General features: G+C 45.8%; 1 protein-coding gene across 2 annotated transcripts in view; it reads right to left on the bottom strand.

The window, feature by feature from the left end:
- ARHGAP6 (Rho GTPase activating protein 6) overlaps nucleotides 1–15,967 on the bottom strand; it is a 502,134-nt gene that overhangs the window by 262,651 nt on the left and 223,516 nt on the right. Inside the window, exon 1 of one of the 2 annotated variants that reach the window (XM_049873119.1) lies at nucleotides 1,062–2,295. The exons of the other annotated variant lie outside the window; for it this stretch is intronic. Coding sequence (XP_049729076.1) covers nucleotides 1,062–1,106 — 45 coding nt within the window. The 5' untranslated portion in view covers nucleotides 1,107–2,295. Of the gene's footprint in view, nucleotides 1–1,061; nucleotides 2,296–15,967 lie in introns of those variants that run through there. 2 annotated transcript variants of the gene reach the window in all.

Genomic DNA, 15,967 nt, shown 5'->3' with positions numbered 1-15,967 from the left:
CCACCTGGAAACCAGCTAGGACAGCTCCCGACCTCTGTGCCTACCACCCCTATCCACCTCAGCTCCTTTAGGGAAAAGTATTTTTTTGAAGTAGGGAGTGAAGTTTGGAGGACATGAATTCCAGATTAGAAATAGTGACAATTCTTGTCTTAACTTTCTGCCTACTTCTCTCCAGTTTTTCAAATTCGGCAGTCAGCATGTCCCTTCTCAACAGTGGAAAATCATGTCAATGAAAACTCAGTAAGCAGATGGCAGAAAAACTGCCAACCTCCCATCTCAAAATGACACATCTTACAAGTGGAAAATAAATGCCCGAAGATGAAGAAGCTAAGCACTGCTGCCTGACCCTTCCTGGAGGGGCACTGCAGAATCTTCAGGAGCAGTCCTCATTCTTCACAAACAGCTTTCTTGTCTTTCTTTCTGTTTTCTCTCTCAAATACAATCTCAATCTAGAATCTAGATTTGATGGGTCCTGAATCCTGACATCTTAACTCCTTCAACGGAGGCAAGCCCCGTGTTTTGTTGTGTTCCCTGCCGTGCCCCGGCGCCTAGCACAGTGCCTGGCACATAGTAGGTCCCCAATAAATAGTTGGGGAAGGATTGTCGAGCCAATAGGAAGAGGAGAGGCCACCCTGATGGAAGGGGAGATAAGGTGTAACACTTTGTCCTGCTACAAACTCGGAGGGAGATGTAGACCCCTTTCCATTTCCACCGTGGCCCGCAGCAGTTCTCTGCTTGCAACACCCAGGTCACCAAGCTGTCCTGCCTCCATCCACTTCTATTCCCGTCCTCGCACAGTATCTGACCAGAGGCTGAATGGGCCGCCGAAGTCCAGTCCCGGGAGTCCCAGGCTCAAACCCCTGGCCCCCGACGCAGTGACCACCGCAAGGGGCTCCAGGGGTAGGCTCCCGAGCAGGTGACACTCGGGTGGTGCACACGGCACCCCACCACCACCACCCAGGATCTCTGGGGAGCCACAACGCCTATCACCCCCGCACGGTCCCCTCCCCGGCCGGCGAAGTGGTGCCCCCTGTCGCCCGTGCGCGCGCCGGGACACTCACCGCGTAGTGCAGCTGTGGCTTCTGACCGCGCACTGGGTCCCCCATATTGCCGCCGGGAAGGAGTAGCCTGGGGTCGCGGCGCCAGTTCCAGGTCCCCTACTCCACCGCCATCCCGGGCCGCCCCGGCGCGAGCTGCTCCGTGCACCCGGAGCGCCTGCCAAGCTCCCGGCACCAGCGTCCGGCCGCGGAGCCGCCGGGGACCGGGAACCGGGGGCGGCGGGGGCGGGGGAGGAGGAGAGCGCTGCGAGTCGGCGCGAGGGGCGGTGTTTATGCTTTCCGCCCCGGACGGGCCCCTGGCGCCGCCAGCTGTTGGGGACAGGAGCGCCCGAGCGGCCACGACAGGTGTCGGCGGGCCGGCAGGCGCTCCACCTCCTGCCACGGCCCCTGACCGACCCCAGGGACCCGGCGGGCAGGGCTGGGGGCTGCTGAAGCCTTGCCACCGCCGAGGAGGCGAGCTGGGGTTTCCAAGAACGAGACTTTCCCCAACTTTGGGCGACGCGTGGGCACGCCGGCGGGGAGGCGCTTCGCAGCCAGCCCCCGGCGGGTGGAGTTTCAGGGAGTCTCAGCTGCGGGGACCCTTGGGAGGGCAGCTGGGAGGGGGCGGCGGAGGGGAGGGAGCCCGGGCTGAATGCTGGCCCGGCCCGGCCACTTCGGGAGGACCGGGTCCCAGAGGGCTCGCAGGACCCAGGCGTGTCTGGGGAACCCCGCTGGATGGGGAAAAAAGGAGCCCTGGAGAATTCGCTGGAAATTGAGGGCTGGCGTGCATTAGAGCCAGGTTGATCTGAGTATACGGGAGGGAGGGCGCTGCTTCTGTGTCTTAGTTCTTGGGTGCAAATCTGAAAACGACAAGGCAAGGAAGATTTGGAAATAGCAGATACGTACGCTCTACCTGCAAGCACTGCCAAGTAAACCAAATCGTTTTTAGCACACACTGGAGGCTCACAAGAGGACCTCAAACTGAGCTCCTCCTGAGACCCCCTCCTGAGGCTGTGTGGACACCCGCTAACGCACACTCACTTTGAAACACAGGAGAAGAGCATGCAGTTCCTGCCCCAATCCTGGCCTGCAGTGTCTTCTTCGCAGCCTCCCCCACACCAAACACTGACAAAGTCAGGGCCTGGGGGCAGAGCAGAAACTCCAGACCTAGGAAGATGAATCAGTCAACCAGCCAAGCCCAACAGGGGTGACTTTGAAGTGGAGATGACGGGTTTGTGGGTGGTTTGTGCCAGTTCTGTACAGGGTCCCACTCATGGCCCTGGACCTGCTACATACCAGGTCCTGAGCAGGTGGGCTGGGGGCGAAAGGAGTCAGAAAACCGGATGTGGCCCCTGTCCTTGAGTATTTACAATTTCAGTGGATGCACCACCCACTAGCATGTAATCTATTAAAACAATTGGCAACTTAGTTGTAATTGGCAGTGGAAACAAGAAGCAAGGGGTACAGGTGTCCTGAGGAACCTACCACTAGATAATCTGTGACAGTTCATCCGCCTGCAAAACTATGATTATAGCTAATAATGCTGATCCAAACCTACGACTCAGCAACTCCACTCCTCGATACACAGAGAAATGAGTGCAGATGGCCACTCATGAACAAGAAGGTTCTGAACATCTTTAGGCATAATCGCCCAACATGGAAACACCCCAAATGTCCACCGACTCCTGCAGGATAAACCAGCCATGGTCCAGCCATACAATGGAATACTACTCAGCAATGAAAAGGAGAACACTACTGATGCCCACAGCAACATGGATTAATCTCACAAACATTATGTGGAGAGAATGAAACCAGACATAAAAGAGTGTGTACTGTAAGATCCCATTTATTTATTCTTAACCTGAAATTGAAGAATACAGAATGGTGACAGAAAGCAGAATAGGGCTACCAAAGGTTACAGGGTGCTACTGACGGGGAAGGAGGTGCAAGGGAACCTTCCAGGTTCTGGAAATGTTCTATATCTTGATCAGTGTGGTGGCTACCCAGTTATGTTGTTAGTTCTCATCGAGTCGATTCCTGCGCCATAGGCAGGGGAGATTATCCAGTAAGTAAGGTAAGCACAGGCTTACTTGTGCTTACTTACCAATATGTACTGCACAGTTCCACATTTTTTCAGCACATGTGAAATTGTGCACTACAGATTGGTAAATAAGCACAAATAAGCTCGGGCTTACCTGGTTTACTGGGCCATCGGTCCCCGTGAGGAACTGTAAATTTCAAAAGAGGCTTTGATTCTATAGGAAGGTGCTGTGGGGCTGGGAGAGAGACAGATGCTAACCATACCTTGAAGCAGAATCTTTGATGTGGTGAACAATGTGAAATTGTTCACTACAGATGATCTGGTGAACAAGGTAAGCACTGTGCTTACCTTGCCTATTGGGTAATCCGTCTCCTCCATGGCGTTTTCAATGGCTGTGATCTTTCAGAAGCAGATCACAGGGCCTCTGGGTGGGTTAGAATCTCCAGCCTTTCAGTTAGTAGCCCAGCACTTAACTGTTCGCGCCACCTAGAGACTCCCTGAGTCATCAAAGACCCTTAAAATATCTAAGGCAGAGAATCCTGGTAAGCTTCACCAAGAAGTATCCTTCAGAGAATGCAGCCAGGGCAGGCGGGAGAGGGCTTAATGAGACTGAATGACCTCCACATGCCCCAGTGAAAAAAGCTTTACCTCACTGTGGTCTATTTGGAAAGGTGGACTTTCTAGCCTTTGTGACTTCTTACTCTGTCAATCCACCATTAAGCCCCAAACCTGAAATCCCTCTCCCTTCCAAAACTGTCCAATTATTAATATATTCCAACAATACAAGGTGGGGTTCTGGGTTTTAAAAACCTTAACTGTGATCCTTTAATCAGTACCCATTGTCATGGATTGAATTATGTCCCCCCAAAAACACGTGTATCAACTTGGTTAGGCCATGATTCTCAATTCGGCGTGGTTGACCTCCATTTTGTGATTGTAATTTTATGTTAAAAGGATTAGGGTGGGATTGTAACACCACCCTTACTCAGGTCGCCTCTCTGATCCAACATAAAGGGAGTTTCCCTAGGGTGTGGCCTGCACCACCTTTTATGTCTCAAAAGATAAAAGGAAAGGGAAGCATGCAAAGAGTTGGGGACCTCATACCACCAGGAAAGCAGCACCTGGAGCAGAGCGCGTCCTTTGGACCCGGGGTCCCTGCGCCTGAGAAGCTCCTCGACCAGGGGAAGATTGAGGACAAGGACCTTCCTCGAGAGCCAACACAGAGAGAAAGCCCTCCTCCAGAGCCGACACCCTGAATTTGGACTTGTAGACTGTGAGAAAATAAGTTTCTCTTTGTTAAAGCCATCCACTTGTGGTATTTCTGTTATGGCTGCACTAGAGAACTAACACACCCAAGACTAAGTCAGCCCCATGGTAAATCTGGGTCATCTTCAGATTTTGTTTGTATTCTGCCTTTGAAAAATGTATTAAGTCACTAAACGGCATTGTCGTCTGACAAAAATAAGCCTTCATTTCCAATGTATACTTATATTTAGGAAGGACTTCTGCCTTCTAGAGTATTTCTTGTTACATTTTCATTGCCAGGTCTGAGTGAAATTTACAGCACAATAGGGCTGTTTTGCTGTGTTTAAAAGATTTTGTGAGATGGGGCAAAGCATTTAAGAAAAGAAATGATCAGTCCATGCTAGAAGACTCTTAAATTCAATGCAGAGTGAATCATCCGCCTCTTCAATTCTCAGTCCATTTGTTCAAGTCTCAAGAAGGGACCTAGAAAATTATGCAGAATTCTAAAAGATCTGTGAGATCTTAAGCAATCTGAATTCCCCACATTATTTCCCTTTAAATATATTTCAAACATTATTGCAGTTGAAATTTCTTTTTGGCGGGTCTCTACTTCCAAGTATCTTTCCCATGTTATTCATTTATCCACTTGGTGAATACTTACAAAGAAATATTTATTAAAATTAATATTTAATAAGTTTATATTAATTAAAATTATAAATAAATATTCATGATAAATAAATATTTATAACTGCCTCCTATGTGCAGGTATTGTTCTAGATCTACAAAACTACATATTAACATGGCCGGTGGTTTAGAAATTCAAGTTTGGTCTTTGGGGGCAACAGGGGAGACTTATGGGGGTTAGACGCACATCAAACCGCACTGCAGAGTAGGTTGAAGGTAACCCAGTTTGCTAGTTAAGATCTTGCTTGGCTAATGTTCCCTTTCGGTTAGTCATTTTTTAAAATAAATTTGTCTGATGTTTATAGTTTCCCCCAGAGAGGACTCAAAAATAATCTTAGCAAGTTACTCTACCCAGCATCATTCTTAAGAGAAAACAACTAAAAAAGGCCAGATCTACTGGACTGATAGAGACTGGAGGAACCCCTTGAGACTACTGCCCTAAGATATCCTTTGAACTTGGCACTGAAGCTACTCCCAGAGGTCTCCTTTCAGCCAAATAAGAGATTGACTTATAAAATAAACAACATCACCCGTGAGTAATCTGCTCCCTTAAACAATGAACTATATGAGACCAAATGGTCAACATTTACCCAGAAGCAAAGATGAGAAGACAAGGAGGGGCAGGGAAGCTAGAGCAATGGAAACAGAACAACCAGAATGGAAATCATGAGAATGCTGACACATCGTGAGAACTGTAACCAATGGCACGGAAAAACTTGCATAAAAATTGTTAAGACCAAAAAAACCAAACCCATTGCCATGGAGTCGATTTGCCATGTAAACTTTCACCTAAAACACAATAAAATATTTTACAGAAAGACAGAGAAAATGAGGTATACAAACAGTGAAATCTCCCCACTTCCTGCAACTCTTTCTGCTAGAGCATTTAAATTAAAATCCTTGTTTGCATGGACTTTGCCTGCCTATAGGTTGGGTTCACGTTTTCCACATTTAGTGCCAGCCCAGGGTGATGAATTTTGTCAGGAAAGCTTTACTTAAATCCATGGAAGCAAATTCAGGTTCAGCGTTTAGGAGTAACCTGAGCTCTGAGGACCACTTAGGATGCCTGGACGTGGAGGCTATGTTTGGAGGCCCAGCTCTGCCATTGTCAACAGAGTGGCTAGGAGACCCCACTGAGTGGGGAGCCCTCTCCCCAGTGGGAACCCAGTGCCTGCACCCTTCCATTCCACTGTCTTGTCAATCCAGCTCCTAGAGTACTGTAAACTTTTTGAAAGAGAAAAATGGATACCCATCTCATCATCATTGAGGTCAAGAAATAGAATTTATCACTAGTGCCCCAGAAACTTCCACCTTCCTCGGCTGCATTCTAACACCCTACCCCCCCCCCCAGTGGCAAACACTGTCCTATCTTTTATGGTGTTCACTTCCTTGTTTCCCTTTTATAGCAGGGTGTCTCAACCCTGGCACTGTTGACACTTGGAGATTGATAATTCTTTGGGGAAGAGGCATCCTGTGCATTGCAGGATGTTAAGCAGCATCCCTAGCCTCTACCCACTAGATGCCAGTAGCATCCTCTCTCCCCAGTCCAGGCAGGCAAACTTCTTCAAGCCCAAGCCCAAGCCTGAGCCTACTGAGTAGATTCCGGTTCTTTTGACCCTAGAGGACAGGGTAGAACTGCCCCATAGTGTTTCCAAGGAGCGCCTGGTGGATTCGAACTGCTGACCTTTTGGTTAGCAGCCGAGCTCTTAACCACTAGCCACCAGGGCTCCTCAAGCAGCTCCAGGCATTGCCAAATGTCTCCTTAGGGGGCAAAATCACTCCTGGTTGAGAACCACTGCTTTTTAGGGAGTTATGTACCCATAAGCATTAGAGTTTAGTGTTGCCTGTCTTCTAACTTTATATAAATGTATTTATACAGTATGCTTTTTAATACATCTGACTTCTTTTGCTCAACATGATGTTTTGAAGGCTCACCCGTGCTATCATATGTAGCGTGAGTTCGTTCATTCCCATTGCTGCCTAGTATTCCGTTGTGTTTCCCCTGACTTATCTTTCCAACAGCTGATGGACATCTGTGTTCTTTCAAGTTCGGGACTCCTAAAAACCATACTGCTCGCACATCATTATCCAATCTCCTTGTGCACGTGTGCACACATTTTTATAGGGTGCAAACCTAGAAATAGCATTCTGGGTCATCGGTATGCGTATCTTCAACTTCACTGGACAATGCCAAATGGTTTTCCAAGGCGACCGTACCAATTAGAATCTTTATTTACACTACAGTATAAATAGACGGAGCATAGTTTACACAAAGATTAAACATAGTTTAGAGTTGTCCCTCATGGAGGTTTTTTTTTTTTTTTCCCAAGGGGCTCCAAAGAAGGAATTAAGGGAACGAAGCTCCAGGATCAGGAAGGAGAGATGGAGGAGTAGCTTAGGCTCGCCTTGTCCAAAATCACATCTCTCCTGCAAGTGAAGAAGGAACTACCACCTTCCAGCTCTGCCAGGGCTCTGGCATTGGAAATGCCATTGCTGACTCCACCCACACGTGTGGGCAGCAGCGATGGATACACGGGTTATGCTTTTTAGGGAGGACATTGTATCAGGGAGAAGTTCAACACATGGGGGGGAAATCTCAGTGCACCTACCATTCCATATGTGTCACTTAAGGAAACTCCATCTTGCTCCACAGCTCTAATGTCTGTCACCTCTTCTCTTCCATCACTGCTAGGTCATGGGAGAGCCCTTACAGGGATATGGCAATGGGCAGGATCCAAGAAGGCATAAGGGACCCATTCCTTTCTCCAGGTAAGTTAGAGAGACAACCTCCATCCTGAACACAGATGTGGGTGGAAGACCAGTGAATGAGGGAGTCCCGGTGGTGCCAAGGATGGTGCCTGGAGCTGTGGGCACATAGGACAGGCTGAGAAGAGAGAGGAGTGTCCTGGCACAGCTTGGTACTACTGCCCTGGGCCTCGGTCCCTATACAGAGCATATCTCGAGAAGTTATCCATCAAGTAGGAGTCCCGGGGGGTGCAAACAGTTAAGCGCTCTGCTACTAACTAGAAGGTTGGTAATTCGAATCCACCCAGAGGCACGTTGGAAGGAAGACCTGGTGATCTACTTCCGAAAAAGCAGCCATTGAAAACCCTACGGAACCCAGTTCTACTCTGACATACATGGGGTCACCATGAGTCGGAATCAACTCGACAGCAACTGGTTTTGGATCCATGAACTGGCGGTGATGGTCATGAGAGATGAGAAAGGAATGACCTGTGAATACAGGCAAACCAGGGAAGTGAGGGTGAGGAAAAACTGGCCATTAAAATGGGTTTGGTTTGGATCATCGGTTTGTCCTTTTGTTGTCATTTTACTCTTTTCAGCGAAGAATTGCTTTTATTTTTGCTCAGTGCCAGGGAGCCAGGGAGGGTGCCCTTAAAAAACGCCCAGGGAGAGACGTTTCTTAAAATAAACTTTCTATTCAAGAGTCCATCCGCAGTAAAGGAGAGGCCACAATCCCTCCAGTTATGACTTTCCAGTATAAAAGCTTGAGGATCGAGAAGCTACGTTTCCTTTATGTTCATAACCTGATGTGAGTCTATTGCCTTTCCCTCTCCAATTACAACTTCCTTTCTGCTGCGGGATGTTTCAAGTGTCCAAACTGTATGGAACGTCCATAACAACACCAACACCCCAGGGGCTAGAATTGTTTGAAACAATGATGATTGCACTATTTATGGAGCAGCTATGACACAGGTCCTTTGTTAAGCTAAATGTTTTGCAAACAGCAAATGTGGAGCCTCAGAATACTTAGTGCAAGGAAAGTATCCCATTTAATTCATGAGGGTAATTAACTTGCTTTGTACACCTAGTAACTGGTGAAGTCAAGATGTAAATATAATCCATGCCAGTACTTTTCAAAGTAGAGATTATTTGGATAAACCCTACAGGTTTATTAGGTAGCTACAGGAGGCACCAGACACTGCCAAGGCCCCATCCATATCTCTTAGGTCAGCGGTTCTCAACCAGGGATGATTGTGCCTCCTTGGGGACACTTGGTGATGTCCGGAGACATTTTTTGTTGTTAACAATGGGGGAGAGGTGCTACTGGCATGTAGCGGGTAGAGACCAAGGATGCTGCTAAATACCCTACAATGCACAGGACAGTCCCCACCACAAAGAATGATCCAGCTCCACATATCAATGACACAAAGGCTGAGAAACTCTGCATAGACATAAGAAATTCATCCTTTAATAACCTTGACTTAGTAGCATCTCACACACCAAGAACACATTTTTTTTTTTTCCAGTGGAGTGGGCTTTGGGCCATTCAAGAAAACAAGGACAAATTTCCCCAGAGCAAAAGAGTAGAGCTAGCCCGGGGACTCATACTCCAACACAGCATGCTGAAAGGCTAAGACGCTGGGTAAAAACTGACCATTTTTGTGATCAAAACTGACAACGATGGAGTCCTTCGGAGGACTTGGCTAGTCACTCAAAGAAACTACTGTTATCGCCTTAAAAAATATCCTAGTTTTGGAGGCTCAACAGAATCATGAATGACCACCCCTGGCATCACTGCGATGCCTGGAGTTTTCAAAGGAATTTCACATGTGATTAATCCAGCTTGTGATTACAATTCTCATTTTTGATAGGGTACAGCGCTTACTAGGCAAAAGTTAAGAATTTGTTGTCAGGAGTGTCTTAAAATGAGAAGGAAGCACAGAGAGCGTCCTTCGCCTGCCAAGTAATTGAACCTATCTGTATCCCATCAGTCAGAGGGGATGGGCCAAGGGGTTCCTCATGGAATGCCTGGTACATAAAGGTCGAGTACCAACAGTTTAGCAAGGCCTTCTTTGCCTTGCTGTGCAAAAAGAACCAACCAAAGAAAACTGCTCCAAGCCTAGTTTCTTGATTCTTTTTCTTTGAGGCCATGTTTTATGAAATTGGTTCTTACCCTGGAGCAATTTTGTCCCCCAGGGACATCTGGCACTGTCTGGAGATACTTTTGGTTGTCACATCTGGGGGAAAGAAGGTGCTAATAGTATGTATATAGTGAGTAGAGACCAGGGATGCTGCTAAACACCCTACAATGTACAGGACAGCCCCCACAGCAAAGAATGATCCGGCCCCAAGTATCAATAGCCTCGAGCATGAGAAATTCTGCTTTATGGATACATTGCTCTGCTAAAATAATTCTCATCCCTCAGAATCTAAGCATCAGGCTAGGACTTTTTCATAATTTCAGTTTTGGCTCCCATACTTCTCCACCTTCATGCACATAGCATAAATGGAAAGATATTACCTTGAGAGATTGTAAGGTTTTTTTCTCCCTTTTAGTTGAAGACAGGACGATGGGAAAGGGGACCAGCAAGAAATGGCAGCTGAGTGTTGCTGAAAGCGTGGTCTTCAGGGCCACACGCATCAGAATCACTTGAGGTGAATTTTTAAAAAGTAGATCTGAAGCCCCCCCCCCAAACACAGTGAATCAGAATTGCTGGGAGTGCCAGCCCAGCATTGACATTTTGAGCAAGATCCTTTGATTGTTACCATGTGCAAAACAGTTTGGTAACCACTGACGTGATTGCACTAAGATACAGAAACTGACACTTTGAAAAGCTAAGTGACTTGTTCAAGGCTGAGCATCTAGCATGAGACAATGCCAGCACTCATCCAGAACGCTGGATTTAACATTCAAAAAAAAGTGGAAAATATCTCTAGATTTATGACTAATAAGCAAGAACCAGATTTCCCCATTCGGAGCTATTGAAGAAGAAATGAACCTAACATTGTGGCCCAGTTGAGCACAGCCCAGAGCCCACTGAGTAACTTGCTACATTTTCCTGTGGTTTTCTCAAGTTTTCTCCCCATTGTCTTCATGACTTAGAGCAAAAGGAATGTTACACATAACTTCTTTCAAAGTTCTTAGGATAACTCTTTTCCCTTAAATTTTATTTTTCAAAACCATGCAATTCCCTTTCTCACATTAACATGTCAAGAGCTGACAAATGTGTAATTACACAAATTATTAGCCCTTTAGGCTTTCCAAAGGGAAAACCTCTTTCGAGTCTACTGACAAACCTTCTCACCTAGAAAATCATTTGTATAGCCTCCCATCTTGGCAAAATAGCTATCAGCCCCCAATTCCCTGTCGTAGATGGAAAAATCTGAGATGTGGGGCAAAAGAAAGCTGTTATGTACATCGTAACAAATAATGTGACAACTTCAAGGCTATCAGTTTGCATTTCTGTAAGCCCCATTTTTACAGTGCAACGGTTGAAAGAACAGAAGAAATGCATTCTGTGAAGACTGAAGAAGGACATGAAGACAATCATGAATGATTTGAAGGGATGCCATGTGTCAGAAAGGAAAGTTTTGTCTGTTTTTTGTCCAGAAGGCTGGACAACGACCAATGGCGGAAGCTATGAAAACTGAGATTTTGGCTCAACATAAGAAAGGGCTTTCTACATTTGACCCAGCAATTCCACTTCCAGGTATATAACCAAGAAAAATGAAAACATATGTCCACACAAAGACTTGTACACGGATGTTTACAGCAGCATTATTCACAGTAGCTCCAAAGTGGTAACAACCCACATGTCCATCAGCTGATGAATGGATAAACAAAATGTGGCATTATCCATATAATGGAAGATTACTTGGCCATAAAAACAATGAAGGACTGATAAATGATACGACATAGATGAACCTTGAAGACTTTATGCTAAGTGAAAGAAGCCAGTCACAAAAGGCCGCGTATTATATAATTACATTTCTATGAATGTCCAGAATAGACAAATCCTTAGAGACAGAAAGTACATTAGTGGTTGCCTAGGGCTGGGGGTATGGGGGTAGTTGAAAGTGATAGCTAAAGGGGATGATGAAAATATTCTAAAATTATGGCAGTGATGGTTGCACGACATTGTGAATATACTAAATTGAATTGTTCACTTTGAATGGGTGAATTGTATGTAAATTATATCTATAAATTCTACATATAGATCTATAAATTATATCTATAAATAAAACTAGTACCAAAAAAAATGAAAAGAGAGAGGAAAAAGGGAGGGAGGGAGGGAGGGAGGAAGAAAAATAACTCCATAATAATCCAGTGGTACGAGGGCGGGTGTCCCAGGAGGTACTGGTATCTTCTCTGGTAATATTTAAGCTGAGCCCGGATGACCATCAGCTAGAGAAGCTGCACTGTGAACACAGTTCCCCTGTAGGACCTCAAACACTAAAATGCAAGAGTCAATGTTCTGAATGTTTCATCCCTTTCTTGTTTCCCTAACAACTACCTGTATGGCTCAAGGCTAAAGACTGGCTTCCATTCATTGATTCAGTCCATTCTTTCACTCATACTTTCAATAGGGCTAACTGATGGCAAGGCTTTGGGCTATTTCTCTCTTCAAATAGTATAGCTTCCTCTCAAGTACAGTTCCCCAGAAGCAGACACTAAAGGCTATGTTCCCAGGAGAAACCAATAAGGGGTGAGTATAATAGGGAGCCCTGGTGGTGCAGTGGTTAAGAGCTCGGCTGCTAACCAAAAGGTGGGCAGTTTGGCTGAATGGACATAAAAATAGAGGGTGGAGAGAAGGAGTGTGCTGTCTCATTAGGGGGAGAGCAACCCAGAGTATATAACCCACTGCTGTCCAGTTGATTCTGACTCATAGCGACCCAATAGGACAGAGTAGAACTGCCCCGTAGAGTTTCCAAGAAGCGCCTGGCAGATTCAAACTGCCCACCTTTTGGTTAGCAGCTGCAGCACTTAACCCCTACACCACCAGGGTTTCCTAGGAGTATATAGCAAGGTGTATATAAGTTTTTGTATGAGAGACTGACTTGATTTGTAAACTTTCACTTAAAGCACAATAAAAAATTAAAAAAAAAAAAGGTTGGCAGTTTGAATTCACCAGTTGCTCCTTGGAAACCCGGGGCACTTCTGCTCTGTCCTATAGGGTTGCCATGACTTGGAATCACTCAATGGCAATGGGGTAGTAGTGGTAGTATAATAGGGTAAGGAAATGGGAGGAAGCCAAGTAAGGGGACGCTTTCTGGCAAAGTCCCAGTGTTAGCCTGATCCCGAGGGGAGCTCTGGAGTGTCAACTGCATCTCAGAGTTTGTCCCATCTCAAACCCAAGGAGCCAAATTTGAATGCTCTCGCACCTGCCAGTTACAGGCTATGGGATGCCCCGGGGTGCTGTAAACTCCCAAGCACTGTCTGCTCCATGTGGGTACAGGGAAACTGCTCTATAACCCAAGGAAGCCTTCTGAAGAAGTGCACAGATGTAGGTCCTTAGAAGCAAATTCCACAGAAGCAGCTGGGGGAGAGGACCAGCACACAGAACTGGTAAAAGATCTGAGATACTGTAGTCTGGGCATGACTCCAGCAGTATCCACCACGCTTATTGCTTGAGAACTTACTAGGCTTTAAAGTCTGTTGATAACTCTGCTCCTATGGCCAGAGGTACTGCAAAGGGTAGAAGCTTGCACATACTTCCACAGAGATGAAGGATGAATTGATCTCCCAAGGCTTGACGATCTGTCTGACTCTCCTCCTCGCTGCTAAATGCTTTATCTGGTATCTTTGCCTACATGAGACCTGTTTCATTTCATACCCTCCAAGTTTCTGGATTGGCTAACCTGCTCACAAGCGCTCAGCAGTTTCAGCAGCCCCAACTGCCATTTCATCAATGGTGAAGACTGGGCAGATTCCAAAGGCTACAAACTCATGAAATCATCCATGATTGTGTTGCTGTGACCAGACTCAGATTTTACTTATCCAGATTTCTTTTTTTCTCCTAAATTAACACAAATAGACCTAAAATGCTGATCCACAGCCACACACGCAGCTTCGGTTTCATTGATCTTTTTTTGTTCGTTTAGTTTTTAAAAAAATTTTATTGTGGTGTAAACTGAATGCTTTGAAGGCCAGCATAGCAGGGGCAGGGGTCTGGGGACCATGGTTTCAGGGGACATCTAAGTCAATTGGCATAATTAAATCTATTAAGAAAACATTCTGCATCCCACTTTGAAATGTGGCATCTGGGGTCTTAAACACTAGCAAGCAGCCATCTAAGATGCATCAATTGGTCTCGGCCCACCTGGATCAAAGGAGAATGAAGAACACCAAGGACGCAAGGCGATTACGAGCCCAAGAAACAGAAAGGGTCACATGAACCAGAGTCTACATCATCCTGAGATCAGAAGAACTAGATGGTGCCCGGCTACAACCGATGACTGCCCTGACAGGGAACACAACAGAGAACCCCTGAGGGAGCAGGAGAGTAGTGGGGTGCAGACCCCAAATTCTCATAAGACCAGACTTAATGGTCTAACTGAGACGAGAAGGACCCCGGTGGTCATGACCCCCAGACCTTCTGTTGGCCCAGGACAGGCGCCATTCCCAAAGCCAACTCTTCAGACATGGATTGGACTGGACAATGGGTTGGAGAGTGATGCTGGTAAGGAGTGAGCTTCTTGGATCAGGTGGACACTTGAGACTATGTTGGCATCTCCTGTCTGGAGGGGAGATGAGAGGGTGGAGGGGGTTAGAACCTGGCAAAAAGGACACGAAAAGAGAGAGTGGAGGTAGAGAGCAGGTTGTCTCATTAGGGGAGAGTTAATTAGGAGTGTGTAGCAAGGTGTATATGGCTTTTTGTGTGAGAGACTGACTTGATCTGTAAACTTTCACTTAAAGCACAATAAAAATTATTTTAAAAAAAAGCACGTCAAAAAAAAGGAAAAAAAATAAATTTTTATTGTGGTGAAAAACATATACCAAAGCATTTGCCGCTTCAACCTTTTTTATGTGTAAAATTCAGTGGTGTTAATTATATTTACGAAGTCCCTGGGTAGTACAAACAGTTAAATGCTCAACTACTAGCCAAAAGGTTGGTGGTTGGAATCTACCCAGAAGTGCCACGGAACACAGGCTTGGTGATTTGCTTCTGAAAGGTCACAGCCTGGAAAACCCTATGGAGCACAGGTCTACTCTGCACACGTGGGATCGCCATGAGTCGGAATAGACTAGATGGCAATAGGTTTTTGTTTTGTTTCTTATGGTAATTCTATGCTTAACTTTTTCTTTCTTTTTTAAAAAATTTTATTGTGTTCTAGGTGAAAGTTTACAGCAGAAATTAGTTTCTCGTTCAAAAATTTATATACAAATTGTTTTCTGACATTGGTCATCATCCCTTCAATGTGTCAGCACTCTCCTCCTTTCTCTTTACACCCCGGGGTTCATTGATCATTTCCTGACATCATTTGTTGATCACCCTTTTTTTGTGGGGATTAAATGAGTTAATGTCAGAATCAACGGCAACGGGTTTGTTTTTGTTTTTTTTAATAGGAGTTCCTGGGTGGTACAAACGGTTACTGTGCTCAGCTGCTAACCAAAGGCTGGAGGTTCAAATCCACCCTGAAGTGCCTCAAAAGAAAGGCCTGGCGATCTATTTCTGGGTCAGAGTCAAGTCAACAGCAACCGGAACTGGAATATCTAGTACGTAGAACAGTGCCGGGCACACATAAGCTCTACATCAATGTTTGCCGTTATCACATAGGTACAGAAATTTTCTCAGGTTGCGTGATGGGGTCTTCATCCTCAAAATTGTTCTTAATAGCAAAGGACTTACAACAGTTTTTTCTGACCGACTTCAATTTTTATTGTTTCTACCTTCCCTTCCTTTATGCTACTTCTTTACCAGCTCTTTCTTCTCTCACTTCCTTTGAAGTCATCAGACAAGATGGGCTAATGGCAAAATGCCTCAGCACTGAATGAAAACACAGCAAATACTCGGTAGAATGAAAAAATGAGAAAGAAAGAACAGAAACAAAAAGAGCTCCGAGAAGCCCTTAAGGCATATTTTGGTGGTGAGGAGGGCTGGAGGGCTTTGCTCTAGAGCGTGGCTTTGTTTGTATCCAGGGAAGTGCATGAGTTGAACTTCCATAAATAGAGGAGCTTCGGCACCATTCTCTATTGCTAATATTTTCTTTTCCT

Source organism: Elephas maximus, chromosome X (genome assembly GCF_024166365.1).
Source record: "Elephas maximus indicus isolate mEleMax1 chromosome X, mEleMax1 primary haplotype, whole genome shotgun sequence".
In the NCBI taxonomy this organism is placed as follows: domain Eukaryota; kingdom Metazoa; phylum Chordata; class Mammalia; order Proboscidea; family Elephantidae; genus Elephas; species Elephas maximus.
The sequence above is the reverse complement of the archived record's forward strand: the minus strand, read 5'-3'. Positions and strand labels throughout refer to the sequence as shown.